This window comes from Lagopus leucura, unplaced genomic scaffold, assembly GCF_019238085.1.
Source record: "Lagopus leucura isolate 7727_CA_CO unplaced genomic scaffold, USGS_WTPT01 Super-Scaffold_739, whole genome shotgun sequence".
NCBI lineage: Eukaryota > Metazoa > Chordata > Aves > Galliformes > Phasianidae > Lagopus > Lagopus leucura.
Genome location: NW_024962255.1, coordinates 18,869,808 through 18,885,426, shown reverse-complemented (window position 1 = coordinate 18,885,426; position 15,619 = coordinate 18,869,808). Strand labels below are relative to the sequence as shown.

The window sequence follows — 15,619 nt, the reverse complement described above, 5'->3', positions numbered from 1 at the left end:
GGTGGAGATACGGTCAAATATAAACAGGTAGCTTTACGCTCAGTGTTACAAGCAGAACAGCAAAATGTTAGTGGGGTGAAAATGTGTATTTCTAATAAGCTTAAGGAGCTTCAACAAATAATGCTCATACTGATGAATTAATTTGCTGAAACTGCAAGGAATGGGCTTTTTGTGTTGTTTATTTATATTTAAATAATGAACAACGTCAGACAACAAAGCCTCATTGGATTCTGCTTTCAACAAGCAGCATGAAAGAGGAGTCTTCCCAAGGCCTTGCTGTATCAAGTGGAAGACAGCATGTTTTGTCTGATGAAATGTAAGTTTAACTGCTAATCAGTCAATCCAAAGCATTGCTAGATTAATAGTCAAACAGCTGTGAATACTATTTCTGCTAGGTTAATAGCCAGCTTGCTGAGAATAGATTTTCTGGGGAACTGAAGCAGCTTGTTGGTTCTGTGATTGGCTGAAATTAAGGGGAATTCTTTTTAAGAAAATTAAGATATATACTTCTGATGTTTTTCTGACATAGATCTTCCAGATTTTCATTTTGCTGTCAAAGCAAATGGGTTAAAAGTCTAAGAATGACTGTGGAAGGCTACTATTAAATTTCACAGTTGAGAGGGCATGGGTATTTTTGTTTTGACTTTTTGTCCAGCTGATCCAAGTAGTTGTTTTAGTTTAGAAGTGAGAGCTGTCTTTTCTCTTACTTTTTGTTTGTGATTGCTGCTGTTGTCTCTTTAAATGGGAGGGGAAAAGAGCAATTATTCAGTTTGTGAAATATCTGAAGATTTGCAGATACAAAGCACTCCTTAATTGCAAAGGACTTAAATTAGAGCTGTATTAAGTCATCTTTCCTTTATGTCAGTCCATGCCGTGGTCTGAATAAATCTGTTTGTAATCAAATTTAAACTTGATTGACGGATAGGGGTAGAAGATTTGGTATTTATTTTTTTTAACCACGGGCTGTATAATTCACTGAAACTAGAGCTCCAGGCTAATTTCTCCCTGTAGGAAAGAGGTACCATTTAAGTTTTGTTGTTGTTGTTAGTAAGTGTTAATGAAATATTAATTAATTAAGTAGTCTTTGCTAATCCTGTGAAAAACAGTCATGATATGTCAGTTCAGTGCTGTTAGCTCTTGTATCAAAATGATATTTAATCCCCTCTAAACGTGAATTTGCTAGTTTATGTATTTTGGGAGGATTAAGGTCTGAAAACTGGCATAATAAGGCTAGAAATCAGGCAGGTTTTCTTCCACTAGAATTTCAGGTCAGAAATATCTATTTCACCTTACATTAGACTTGTTTTACACTTGTGAATGGAGACCAGATTGTGTAATCTGTGGGGGTTCTCGTCCTGGTAACTGTTGACCACTGATGCCTCATAATCACTGCAGCAGTATTTTCTCCATATCTTTGCTTTATGGGGTAGCTGTGCATTCATTCTGGCTTGTGTACTATGCTTTTCCCCTCTTCCTTCCTTGTAAGGGGTAATTGAATGAAAACTCACATCTCTTCTGATATTTTAAATAAGTTTTATAAACGGAGACAAAACAAATCAATCGGTTCCTTCTCCTTTTAGAGCAATCAGAGAAAAACCATTGGAGATTGATATCTCAGGCCCATCAGTTCTGCTTTCAGTCAGTATACAGAGGTTTTGGGAACAAGCGAACAAAAAGATAAAATAAGTCCTTTTCTCCTGCTGTATGAGAGAGAAAAAATGCTTTTGTTTTCTCTTCCCATCTCTGAATAGGCTGGTGCCAAAACTAACTTTGTGGCTTCTTTATCTGGCTTCTGTGTTAAAACTAAGGACGGAAGCAACAAATTTGGATAGATTAAGGAATCTATTGGTAAAAAATGCATATTCATATTCATGGTGATGTTGGTAAGATTAAGGATTCTGATTTACCATTTGTGAGTCAAAAAGGATAATAATGTATGAGTGTCAAAGCTAGATGATCTTTGAGGTCCCTTCCAATCCAAGCCATTCTATGATTCTAGGATATTCGAAAATCTTTTGTGGCTTATGATTCTTGGCATATGTCTCTGACACTTTCAGATTAATTTTTTGATTCAGGGAATGTGTTTAGATGACCCATACGTCTCTTTGAATCTTATTTTCGTTAGACAAGTATGTGTATGTACAGTTATGCTATGTTTTATTACGCGAAAATAAATGTTTTGGTAGCACTAAGGTTCCTGCTGTGAAATGTAAATTGTTGCCTATGCAGGAATGACCCTGCAAGTTATTGTATTTTATTGTATCTATTTTTCAAAGAGTATCCAATTGGTAGACAGAAGTCTCTTTTTTTTTTTTTTTTTTCTTTTTTTTTTTTTCTTTGTATTTGTTTGTACATAGTTCTTATTGACCGTGTGAAAACCTGGAATTTCTAAATTGACTTCCAGGGGGAAAAAATCATTGCACACAACAGATTATTCATGGTATTATTTACTCTAAAATGTTAACAATTCCAGAAATATCAGAGGATATAACTGCAGCAAAACAACCCAGCCTTAGCATAATATTTAGTTGTTTCCCTCCTTTGTTACTAGGTAGCTAGAGCTTTTAGGGAGAAATTTGTCATTAATAGCACAGCTCCATCCTACACAAGAGTCTCTAGTTCTTTGCAAACATGAACTTTTAAAAGGTATTTTTAAAAGATTAGCATTTGAGCTTTGTTGTCTGTGGTTTTAGCTTAATCTCACAAGGACAAATTAAATTTTTTTTCAGCATCAAAGCATCGTAAGACTTTGATTTGTTTGTGTGAAGGAGAAGTCATGTTGTTGAGGTACTGAAGCTTTAACTCCAGACTTAGTTGTGATGTTTGGACTTAACTCTGTATTTAAATGATCATTAAGACACATATCTCCCCACTATTGAAGGTGGTTGCCAAAGGTGTGCTGTTTCCCTTTTGTAGTGATCCCTGTCTGTGAACTAATTTTGAAGAGCTGTTGAGCACTCTGTGCTCTTTCCCTCCTGAGCTGGAGAAGCAATCCAGTTGGAGGTATGTCTGGATAGAGTGTTTTAGAGAGGAGTTTGTTTGTTTTTCTTCCACCTGCAGGCATAGGTCTGGTCTCTTGTTTTAACTTGATCTATAATCCTTGATATCCACAGGAATTTCATGTCAGCATTGAAGCTCTGGGCATACAAATTAACGCAAGTGGAAAATCTTGCTGAGTACTGACAGGAGAACCAGTTTCTCCTTTTCATATCTGGCAGTGCTGGGTGAGCAATAAAGTCTTTTGTAATTGTTGGTTGTAATTGTCAACTATTCTGTTGTTGTATTTCAAAGAGCTTGTTTCGAAACTGTCACTTTTTGTATGGTACTTCATAATGCCATCATTAAAGAGCGCTGAGTTGAAAAAATCCACCGTGAAGATACTCAGCCAAGCAAAACCAGTATGTGTATGTACAGGAGGGTAATTGTCTGTGGGCAACAGTTGTGGAGCAAGGGCCATTGTTTCCCCTACCAAATGCTCACTACTTGTTGCAATCATTTTTTTTTAATGATTAGGAACAGTGTTTCTCAATCAGTGAGTTCTCAATTTATATGCTTTCCAATTCTGTGTGTTTAAGTTTGACTAAAATAAGTGCCAGTGTGTTGATCCAAATGCTTAGGGAGAGAGATTGTGGATTGACTGATGGGAGCAAAGAAGAGTGTATTTTTAGGTTTTTACATATATAATAGTTCAAATATACTACCTGATTTTGGCTTTTTTACAAGCTCTGCAAAATAGGGATCATAGCATTTTAAAAGATGATTCATCTCCAATGCCTACTTCATCATCACTGACTTGTTCTTCAAAGCAATAATCAAAAACTAGATTTTAAATCTTTACAGACTTAAGGAGTTTTATTTGAAATGTTTGAACTAAGGCACAGAAGGTTTTGTTTTCTATGTAAGATGGTCACCAACAGCTCCAACAAGGATCAGTTGAAAATGTGTAGAGGAAACACACCTATAAAGTAAGTTGTACTTGTCTAGCTGGGCATGGAGAAAAAGAGATATTAGCAGAGAAATCTTTAGAAAGTAGAGGTTGTAGGTTTTCTGTGACTACTTCATGCTTTTATCAGTTTGGTTGAAAGAGAGCAGCCACCAACTAACCTCATCTCAGGAATATCCTGAGCTGTGGAAACCATGTGGACCAGTGCAGAATCTGTCCATAGGAAGGGACAGACTGGTAAGGCCAGGCTCACCTATGTATTCTTCTGACTGTTACTCCTGTGTCTTAGCTGGTGTTGTTAGATATACAGGTCATGTCCTACTCAAGAAAGTTTTCCAGGCTGCATTCCTATTGCCTCACCTGGACAAGAGCTTGGGCACTTGGCTTAGAGGTCTATCTATGAGGTATCTGTCATTAGTGAAGTATAAGAACATGCCTCCTGAGCCTCTTCAGACCACCCAAGTTAGGTAGCTACTTAGAGACAGTGCCTTTCTTTGTTTTGCCCATGATGCAAGCGAAGGGGAAATGAGATCTGACTCTGCAGGGGAACAAAGCAACTCAAGAGTTATTAAAATGAGTAGTTTTTACTAAGTGTCACAACAGGCATAATTAAAAGGAGCTAAGATGTGGGTGGGGAGGGAAAGCACTAATGGTTTCAATGCAATCTGTCTTGGCCTCAATCTGGCAAACATTCAGGCATATGACTAAATTTATGCTCTTTGTTCTCTCTGTAAGTTGTAGTTTCTCGTCTCAGATATGTTCCTCTAATATAGAAGCATGATGAAAACAGAAGTAACCTGAATGGAAGTATAAGCAGGAATGGCAAAGTGCCAGCAATCCCTAGAACACAAATCTGCAGGCAGCTAAATGAGGTTTGTTTCATTACACTCTTTGCATTGTGTAATATGGTTTATGTAATTTGAGAAGGATGTTGCTCCTTATCAAGGTTATTACTCCTAATTACCACTTTCCAAAATGTGACCAAAGCTTTGTAGCTGGCTGGCTTTGAATAGGAAAAACAGCAACAGTGCTCTGTAGCATTTTGAGGGGTTCTTGGGTAGCGCGTTTACATGTGGACTGCATCTGCTTGATGCTTCCCTTAGCTTTGCCTCCGAACAGGAATAATACGAGTCCCTCAAAATGAGCATGGAGCCTCATGGGTTTCAGGCAAGATTGACTGATGATAACACATGTGGTTTTCATGCTCCCTGCCCCCATTTCCATTGAGGTTGAAACTATAGGATCTAAAATAGTGCTTTCAATCCCATCTCAAACTATCTTAAAATTTGATGGAATTGGCTCAGAGTGTTACAGCCTGTGTCTGTGTGTTTATAAGCAAGTAAACAGACGTAATAGAAACCTGAGTACCTGCAGCGTAGGCAGGCATAGAATAAGGCATGAAATGTTTGCCATGCAAGTGTGTAGTATGCCATGGGTCAGTGATAGTAGAAAGTTGACTGTTCTGAGTCTGTTTGTGTCCTGGGTCTTTCAGCATGCTGTGTTTGTCGTTCTGTTCCCACAGATTACTGGTTTGCAGTGACATATGTAAGAAATGAGTTAAAGTAAACAAGTAGTTTCCACACCTGCCTTTTCAGAAAGGAAGACAGAAATATAGTGTAAATATTAGTATTGAAAGAACTGCAAGCATCCCAGATAGAGTTTGTCAATATTGCACCCCTACCTGTGTTGTTGACTTGTGGGTTGAACTCAAATCTGAACTGACTCTTAGGGTTTGTTTAGAAAGTCTGGATAAAAGGAAAACGGAGCCTGTAATAACATGCCATGATCTTACTGACATCTTACAGACTCCACACCTAGTTCTTGATTCGCAAGAGCTTTGCAAGAGCAGTAACGTGTACATGTGGTGTGAAGAGAAGAGAAAGCAATGCCACTTCTCAAAAGCAGCGCGTGCCTTCAGCCTGTTGCTGTTGTACAGCAGGTCTTTGAACTAGCTGCAAAGCTGTGGGTGTAGTGGGAAAGTTTATTTCTGCTTCCTGTACTGTTTTGAGGAGATTAACTAATCCTGTCACATTTCTTCTGAGTTGTATTTTCTAAGACATTCCAGATTTTCAAAATAAATTTATATTACTACTATTATAGTTAATAACGTGAGGCCTTTGTGACACCAATTCAGCCCTCTGGCAGATTATTAGAGGAGCACAGACTGCCTGCATCGCTACATCAAGCAATGCGATCCTGAAGTGTGGTAGTGTGGCTCATAGCTGATGCATAGTAGGATGAACAATGTATCTGCTCCCAGTTTCAACTTCACTCTTGCATAAGTCTTGGATCACTTTCCACTGAATGCCAAAGGGGTTACCGTGTGGTTTGCTTGTGTCCAGAATAAGCAATACTACCTGAGAGCATTAACTTCCTGCATTTTAAACCCATGCGGGTGATCACTTAATACATTAAGCATCCTCTAATTTTATTCCCTGTATCTTATTTTGTATTGCAGAGGAGGTGAAGAATTCTGCAATAAAAATTCAAGAGGGTATACAAAACCTTTTCAAAAGCTCAATCCAAAACTAAGCTATGTAAACCAAACTAAAAAAGTGATATTTTAAACTGCATATATCAGTTCATATGATACTTATCAATACAAGAATCTGAAATTGTTTCATTAAAGCAGCACATTAGTTTGAAATGTAATCTTTCCACACCAATTCCAAAAAATTTGGTAAGAGTTGTTGTTGATACCTGCCAGAGAGGTTACAAGACCACGGAAACTTGAGCACCCGGAAATGGATTTGTCCCTGCACATAAAACCTGGTGATTGATTCAGACCACGTCTAGCACTTCTCCGCTGGTACATTTTCTCCAAGGTTATTTGCAGGTGACACTTCTTGTATTCTACTGGTCTAGGCTGCCAGTGAACTTGAGGGAGATTTGGATTGCATCTTAGCAGATTCCTGTCCTCACCTTCTGTTCAGCACGATCTATTCCACTTCTATCCTGGGTGTAATTGTGCAGTATCTCCAGCAAAACATCAGGGAAATATTTAGTTAGAAATATCAGATGGGAATGACTCTCAGAAAGGTGTGAGGCCAGGCCTTCTCTTTATGCCAGGGCAGGATCAGCTTTACCCAAACTGTTCCTTGTAGTTGTTTAACCTTTCATAAAAGACTTGAAGTAGTGGACAGTCTTCAATCTTTGAATGCATCTACTGCTTCTCTGACTTCATGCTAGGGAATGTCTGCCTGAAGGCATAATCAAAATTCACATGCTGCAATTTGCACTCATATTTTTTTCTTGTTTCAGCAGCCACAGTATATTTCCTTCACTGTTACCCTTTTATTCTAGATTTGAATATGCTTTTAGATCGTTTCTTGCCTAGACAAAACCTTGCTGTTGTGATTTTACCTTTTTTTTTTTTTTTTTTTAAGTTATTCCAGAAGTTTAATGCTTAAAATTAGTTGCAATACTTGAAACAGATGCTGCATTCCATTGCAGTCAATGGAATGGCTGCTTATCCTGCCACACAGAAACTAAGTGTACAATTAAAAGTTGGTTTGCTTTTATGGAGGAAGGTTAAAAGTTGCCACCCTTTGGCTGAGTTGTATGAAGTGCTGCTGTGTCTACTCCCAGTTATGCTGCAATTGCAAGAGAAAAGCAGGTTTGCAGGATCGATCGTCTGCTCAGCATTAGTCTCACTGTGTGTGCAGTCAGACTGTCGGGGATCGAGAAGGCAAGAGCCAGGGCAAGCTGAGGAGCATAAGCAGCAAGGACTCCTTGTGACCTGTGTTACCATATATGAACCATACCCAGCTGGCTGCTGGGACTACAGCTGATGGTCCCTGAGTACTAGTCCTAAAAGCACAGCTCTTGGTTTTACTTAAATGTGATTCAGTAAGTAAGATTCTCAGTGAGTTGTGCAGTTTGGGATGCCCCATAGCTCATGTGGTCCTTCCCACCATCCTCAGGGCAGCCGCTTTTGGGGTGCCACTTGCAGCAGCTGCTCATCTATTGTGAGAAAAAATTAGTGTTTTAATCATCTTCAAAATGTTAGTTATTGGCTTTAGGAAGGATGCTTTATATGTTCTTCGTTCCCAAACACATTCTCCATTCCCCAGTTTCGTGCATGTGTTTGCCTGTGACTTGTTCTTGATTCCTGAAGCACAGTGCTCTGGTCTCAGCTGAGAAGTGGAGATAACTTCACATTAGCCCTCTCAAGGCTGTTCCGTTGGGCTGCACTGCTGTATCCCTGACTGGGGCCAGGTACAACTAACCTTCCTGTGGTGAAGTTGGTGTGTAGTGCAGGGCCCGTGTCCTGTGTCAGTGGTAGGTGTGAGGAGAAGCCGCTATGCGACCGGCTCTTATAATGGCCCGTCATCTGTGCGGCGACGGGCGGCTGTGTAGAAGTGACCTTCGTGCATGGGGCAGAACCGACCGAGCGTTGTGCGGCTGGATACGCGATGCCGCAGCGTAATCACTGTGTATTTGTATATCTGTAGCCGCTGGATATTTGATGTTTTTACACTCCATTCAGAAAATGTGTTTTTCCGCCGGGCCATAAATCACGGTTAGAGGACGAGCAGCAGCGCTGCGCAGGGAACGCCGAGATAGGGAAAACGCGCGAGGTCGGCCGCGCTCAAGGTCGCGCGCGTCGCTCCCGACCGCTCCGGGACACGTGACGCCGGGCACAGAGCGGAGCGCTGCCCCGATGGCTCCGGATGAGGCAGGGCGTGCCCGCGGGCGGGGGGCGAACCCGCGGGGCGGGGACAGGCGCCGGGAGCCGCCCGCCCGGGGCCCGCAGGTGCCGGGGTCGCGCGAGCTGGGGGCGCCGCGCTCCCGCCGAAGGGCGGCGGCCGCCCCTCTGCAGCGCGCCGCGGCCGCCACCACGCCTGCGCCGTCCCCGCGAGGGAGGGGGGAGAGGGCGGACGGGCGCCGCATCCCCGGCGCGCGGAGCTGCTGGCGGCGCGAGCGGAGGCTCCGCCGCGCCCCGCTGGAGCTGAGCCGGGAGACAAAGGGGAGAGAGACACCGCCGCCATGGGGGAGCAGCTCCGCGCGCAGCCCGCGGCCGCCACGGGGGCACCGTCCGCCGCCTCCTGCTCGCTGCGCGGCGGGCTGCTGCACAACGGCTTCCACCCTGCGGGCCCGACGCTCAGCAACGGTGGCTGCGGGGAGACGCCGCACCCGCTGCTGCTCCGCCCGGAGCCGCCGCCGCTCGGACATGGCTCCCCGGCCAAGAAATGCAGGTTGCGCCGCAGGGTGGACTCGGGACGGCGGCACAGGCCACGTAAGTGATGGGCGCGGCGGCGCGGCTCGGCGCCCACCCAGCCCCCCGGCACCGCAGCCCTCCCCGCGCTGCCCCAGCCCCTCTCCCGCCCCAAGCGCGGCCCCCCCCCCTCCCGTTCCGGCCGGGCCGGGCGGAGCGAAGGCCCTCGGTGCCGGCCAATGCGGCGGCGGAGGCAGGGCACGGCCCCGCCCTGCGCCAATGGGGCGGCGGCGGGCGGGGAGCGGCGGCCCGGCACGAATGCGGGCTGACGGCACCCCCGCAGCCAGGCAGCAGCCAGGCAGCAGGGTCCCGCCGGCCGAGCAGCCTCCCGGACGCGCCCATGAAGCTCATAGCGCACAAGCAGCGCTGTAAGTAGCGGCCGCGCTAAGCCGCGGGTGGAGGGGAGAGCGGTGCTGGGAGCGCTGCACTACTTCGTCGGGCTGGAGAAACGCACAAGCAGAAACTGATTTGGTGATGTGCTGCTTATGAGCGTTGCCTCTGGCTTTTCGTTGGTCTGGGAGGTGTCAGTGGATTGCCTGTTCGCCTCGTGATTTAAGGCTGTGACATCTATGTTTCTGATGTGCTTCGTTGTGTTAGGCTCAGCGATTAGGAAGCAGTGTGCTTCATTTGCTTGGTCGTGGTTAACATGTATACAGGTATGGAGCTGCTGTGCAGTGCCCGGGCAGGCACCAACAGCAGAGCAGCACAGCTAGGGAGCACCCTGCTGTGGGCACACTGCTTTGCTGTTCCTTCAAGTAGAACCAATGCATGTTTCCTTCCTTTTCCGAGATCAGCATGTTCTGAAAGGGTAATGAGGGATAGAGGCATGCTTGCAGCTGCCTGCAGCCAAACCTGGGCACATCTCTGTTCAGTATGAAGCGCTATGTGTTCCACTACTCAGAGTGGTTTTTTGTTTTTGTTTTTTTTTGTGGTTTTTGTTTGCTTGTTTTTTCTTTAATACTGAAACAAATGTATGCAGGCATCTCTTTGAGAAGAATAAAAAGTCAGAAATAGCTTTGGAGGGATGCAGCTTTCCCAAGGCCGCTTCATCAGTGCCTTCTGCTTGTCAGATTAGTTTTTGCTAAGTTCTGCATGCCCCTCGCCTCAACACATTCTTTTGTTGCAGAATTGCATAGTTCTTGCACTACCTGGGGAAAATTAACGTGGCTGTGGGCTCCTACGAAATGTAACGTGTTGGTGACCACATCATTCTCTAGTGTGAACTGTTCTTATGGAGTTCTTGTGTAGCTTCAAATTTTCATTCAAGAAGAAAAGCTGCAGCTCTTGGATTAAGCTGCATGTTTATTTGATGCAAGTAAGAGGATATAAACTTGCATTTCAAACTTAGAGTAGTTTTTAGTGTTGCAAAGCAAAGACTTGTATGTTTTTGTGCAGTTACTCAAGCCAGATAGAACAAGGAATTTGGTTTCTTTCATATATTGAGGGGAAAAGAAAAAAGCTAATCAGGGTGCAGACCCAGGTGACAGTGGCTGTATTGCCTGAAATGTGCAACAGCTGAGCCCTCGGCTGTGGGCGTTCTGGAGAAGGTGGGGATGGGAGCAGCAGGTGAGAGCAGAACTCTTAAAAGCTGTTGTGTGGAGTATTTCTTTGCTAAATAAGAGACATAAGTTCTTGTTGATTTTGTGGTTTTTAATTTATGTGCAGGAGTAAATTTGCCATTTGCCAATTTTCTTGCAGGAAAGCGTGACAAGGCATTGTTTAGATTGAAAAAGTTGATTAAATCTGACTCCAGTTCTGGTGTTGTGAAGTTGTAGGTGTATCCATCTCTAGAACACACTATATAGTCCCGTTTTTCTGGTTTTTGTATTTAATTGCACCCTCTGCTGATGTTTGTTCTGTGCTCGGGGACACATTGCAAAATGCAGTGCGGTTGCCACATGATGTGTAAGCCCTGAGTATTGATTGCAGGGTTTGCTTTGCGTGGGGAGGAAGATAATTAGTATTTCCCAATATTCCAACACATGAAGTTATCTTTCTGTAGCAACAATTCCTTTAAATCCTTACAGATGAAATACTGAGTGCTTTTACTTTCTGCTAAAGTGAGACAGTCTTCTACATTCTCAGGCCTCTTTCCTCTCGGAGAAGGGAATGTTCTTTTTGGAGCCCGTGTTCTTGTCTGCTCAGCCTGTGCTTGGGGGGGAGCCTGGGGTCTGCTTCATTGTCCTTCTGACCTATGACAGGCATAGGAAAGAAGCAGCTGTATGCCTTAATTGGATTGCTTTTCTTAGATGAGAGTGAAACTTTGGGGTTGCTCTCCAGAGCAATATCTGGCATCTCGCCCCAAGTCAGTAGGCAATAGGTAGAGGTCACAGAATGTGTGCTCAGGGGTGTCATGACTTCACAGCTAATGCATGTTGTAGCTTCTGTGGTTAATTTATGAGCACTTAGTTGTTGCTTCTCAGCAAATAATGTTTTTGGCCAATATTGACATTGTTACATCTGTGATGCTTGGGTGCAGCATAACTGTGCAGTGTTACTTAAGCCCAGATTTTTTGTTGCGTAAGACCTAGTGGTGATGTTAAATGTGGAGTGCCACAATTATGGTCTAGATTTTAATGGAGAGTACAGAAATGAGATGGTTTTGGTCAGCACAGTGAATGTGGTGTTGGCAACTGAAAATTGGTCTGGAGTAGAGCAATATCCCACAGGATTTTAATCTTAAGAATGACTTCTGGTGCAGTGCTGCTTAATGTTGGTCCCCAGCTGGTTTTCATGTAGATGGATGCTAGGGTTGCCTGAAGAATGGGGCTGATGGGAAACACTTGAGCTGGTTGGTGTGGCCTGCGTTACTGTGAGATCCAACTGCATTCCAGCTGTACTGCCAAGGTTGTGCTTTGCCAGCAGGAATGGGAAATGTATACAGATCTTGTCAGTGCCATTGGGCTGGGCGCTGTCAAGCTGGTTGCTGGTGAGGAATTTCTCTTCAGCAGATAGTTGTTTCTTATAGCTTTGTGAGGTTGGCATTTGGTAAACTGGTTTTCCATGAAACTGTGCTGATCAGGTAGTGACCCTGTCTCTCACTGCTATCTTCAGAAATCAGTTTGTGGTAATGAGAGTACATATGTGTGGATGGTCACACCTGCCTGGCAAACAGTTCTGCCTTCTGTTAGGAAGGTTTTTCTTTCCCTTGCTGCTGAGCAGGCAGGTGTTCTGCAAGACTTCACTGCTGAAAATGGTCTGGAAGGTGTCATTTAACATTTGGGGAATTTATTTAGCTGTAGATCTGCAATGTTTGGAAAAACTTCCTGTGCTAAGCAGCTGAAATTAATCTTTGAAGATGTATATTCTATTTACATTCAAAGGAAAACAAAAACTTCCATTTTAAGCCAGGTTTGAATCACTCAAAATAATTGTATGATGGGAAGGAATAACTGAAATATGTGTAAATCATTAGCAGTGTCTTAAGTGGAAAGCAGCAGTGAGAATGTTAGCCCATCTGACCCATGACTCTTGTTTTGTTTTTTGTTCCCCCCCTCTATTTTTAGCTTTGGCTTTCTCTCCACTCTTCCAGCCCCATTTAAAGCAGGGAAGTTCTTAGCTTGCCAGAGTATCAAGCTATGGAAATGAGATGGAAATGAAATCATAGGATTTCATCACATGAGTCAGGGAGGGAGGAAAAAAGACAGCTGAACCTAAGGTCTTTTATCTGAGATATTCATGGTGGAGATAGCAAAGAGTGCTGATAGCACCATTTAAGATACTGATAAAATATTGAGATACTGTACCTTTGCTTGAGAGAGATTAAAAAAAATAAATAAGACAAGTGTGGGAAAAGGGAAAGAAATTCCTAATTAGTGAAAGGCTGAGTGAAGCTGGCCAGGTCTGCCCAGTGAGGGCTGCAGAGGTGTTACCAGTCTTGCAAGGGGAAATGTATGAGCTGAGACAGCTTTAGCAGAAGAAGGAATTGCTGGAAATTGGTCACAAATATATTGATAGAAAGAAGGAATCGGGCATAATCTCATTGTAAGATTTGAAGAGTAAAAAGACTGAGCCAACTTTGTGTTGTGGTTGTTTAAATGCGTGAAGGAGGTTGCCCTTTGTTAACCCGTTTAACAGGGCACTGTTGCTGAGTGACACAGGAGTTCTCTTCCCCTGAGGAATTGTGAATGAGGAGCAGGTTAGGATTTGATGCTCCTTCCCCTCTTCTCTGCCTTAAACAGTATGTCAACTGTAGGGTTTTGAAAAATGAAACGTCTTCAGTTCTGGATGGAATATGCCTTATAAGAAAAGCTTTATGGGTTCACGCTGTTCAAAGTTTGCTAAAAAAACTAGGTGAAGTGTGTCGTGGAATTTCTCATGGGTGGACCTTTCCCCTAGATAGCACAGCTGTTAGTGTGCATCAGATTACCTCATTATGCAATGCTGGCGATACCTTCAGTTTGCATTGTCACGTGCTGCTGCAGCTAGGTTTTAGACCAATAAGAATTTTGTCTGTCAGTAACAAACCAATAAGTAGTTGGTGCTGTTTATTAACATAAAGAGAACACATTTTCACAAGAAGATAAGCAAAGCCTTTGATTTATGGTAGGCTTTAAGAGCACATGGTTCATCTTGATGCTTTCTGTATCAGTTCTATGAGATATAGGTCTACATTTTAGTGTTACCACTTTTTATGGCTTGCTGCAGTACAAAATTACAGTAAGGCAGTTTTGTTTTCTCCACAGTCATAGTTTACATTGGGCCATTGTGCATGTTGCAGACTGTCTTTGAGAAGATGAAGATTAGCTGCAGTGAGTGTGCAGGTACACAGAGAGTTGTCTGAAGGTGCTGAGGAGGCCTAATGGTGCTTGAGTGGTGTGTTTTGTTTAGAGGTATACAAAAGCTACAATGATCTAAGAGTTAAAATAATCACTGGGATACATGAGTGTTTCTACTGTGATTCCAGTTATGAGGAAATTATGTGAATGTCACCAGAGCTTATTAGCAACTTGGACACTTGGTTTATTTCCTAATTGGTTAATGAGTCAAAATGTCTCCTTTATTGCAAGGGAGTTGGAGCCAGGTTGCAGTGTTAACAGCTGTGTGAAGGATTCTAAGCTGTTACCCCATGTGACTGAAGTAACAGTTGCTGTCTGATCTTGTGCTCTTTGTTTACTTATGCTGAAGAAAACTGCTGCTGTTTTAGGAGCGATGTCCTTTTTCTCTGCAGCTCACCATTTAGCTCACATCAAAATGAAAGGACTTTAGATCCACAGAGAATAAACTGGAAAAAAAGTCTTTGTATTTCCATTTCTTTTCTAGATGAGCATCATGTACCTGTGCCAAGAACTGTACTGGCTTGAAATAACTTGAGAGTAGTTTTTTTGGTTTTGTTTTTTTTTTTTTTTTTTTAATGGTAGTTCTTACTTGTTAATGATTTAACTATGGCTTCTCAGGAAGCAAATATGTAAATGTCTTAGCAGTCATTTATGGGTAACTCTAAGTTATAGTGCTCACGCCTTTATTGCCAGATTTGTATTTGGTAAGAGCAAGGAATGCTTCTTCCCTCTCAAAGGTTAAATCTTAAATATGTGGACATAAATTCTGCTACAATCCATCTGCAGCTGTTGATGTAGATGGATTGTAGCAGAATTTATGTCCGCAAGGTAATATACTGGAATGTTGCTTCTAGTTAGCGTTAGTTTAGGTCTGCATGGCATAGTCCAGTCATGCTGCACTTGAACACTAAACTTTTTACTTGTATAGTTAAGATGCATACTATGTGGAAAAGACTTACTGTTCCAGTGTGACAAGTAATTAAAGTTCTCAGCAGCTTAAGCAAAGATTTGTGCAAATCTCTAATGGGATTGATGTCCTGAGCTCCACTGCGTTATAATGCAGTACGGTGTGACTGGATTATTTTTACTTAAATATTTCTCTTATAATTCTAAAAGTGATTGAGTTACAGGTTACTGCACGGTGAAGTCTTTTGCATAATCAAAATGAAGTCTGTTTTTAAAACACTTGTTTATGGTTCAGGGACCCCACGTACCAAACCTCAAGCTGGGCTTCTTATTAGTGTCTTTGCATCTTGCAGCTTGCTGGGAGTGGAAAATGAAATTAAACAGGCTTTACAATAGATAGCAGTTGGTGCTCTTAAGGATAGTGAACAGCAAGCAAGTGACTTCATGGGAGCTTCTTTCTGTATGTTCTCCCTGTACTTATGGAAAGCAGGGAGAAATTGATGATTCCATCATTTGGTATACAGTAATGGAACAAAGCAGCTGTTTTAAGCATCTGGCACTGAAAGGTTTTTCACTTTTTTTCTTCTGTTTGTAATAACAATTGTGAAATTTAGAAACATAGAATGTCCTGAGACGTATGAGCTGCTCAGCCAGCTAGCCAAGAATGAGGCATTGGCTGAGCTCTTTGTGGTGGGAAATAAGACTCTAAGCTTCTTTCAGCCTGAAATTTAGTAACTTACTGCTGCTCTGTGATCACCTGAGAAAGAAGTGTGA

General features: G+C 42.8%; 1 protein-coding gene and 1 long non-coding RNA gene across 6 annotated transcripts in view; both read left to right on the top strand.

Moving 5' to 3' along the window:
- Nucleotides 1-15,619, top strand: part of PANK1 (pantothenate kinase 1) — a 44,305-nt gene that overhangs the window by 9,369 nt on the left and 19,317 nt on the right. The window contains exon 1 of one of the 5 annotated variants that reach the window (XM_042862823.1): nucleotides 44-316. The exons of 2 other annotated variants lie outside the window; for them this stretch is intronic. In XM_042862823.1, the coding sequence (XP_042718757.1) occupies nucleotides 298-316 (19 nt within the window). In that variant the 5' untranslated portion in view covers nucleotides 44-297. Of the gene's footprint in view, nucleotides 1-43; nucleotides 317-8,917; nucleotides 9,183-9,434; nucleotides 9,530-15,619 lie in introns of those variants that run through there. 2 more of the 5 variants (XM_042862821.1, XM_042862822.1) reach the window with 2 other exon arrangements.
- On the top strand, nucleotides 2,386-3,260 carry LOC122175287. Its single transcript, XR_006177379.1, has 2 exons — nucleotides 2,386-3,003; nucleotides 3,114-3,260. It is a non-coding gene; the product is annotated as an uncharacterized LOC122175287 (long non-coding RNA).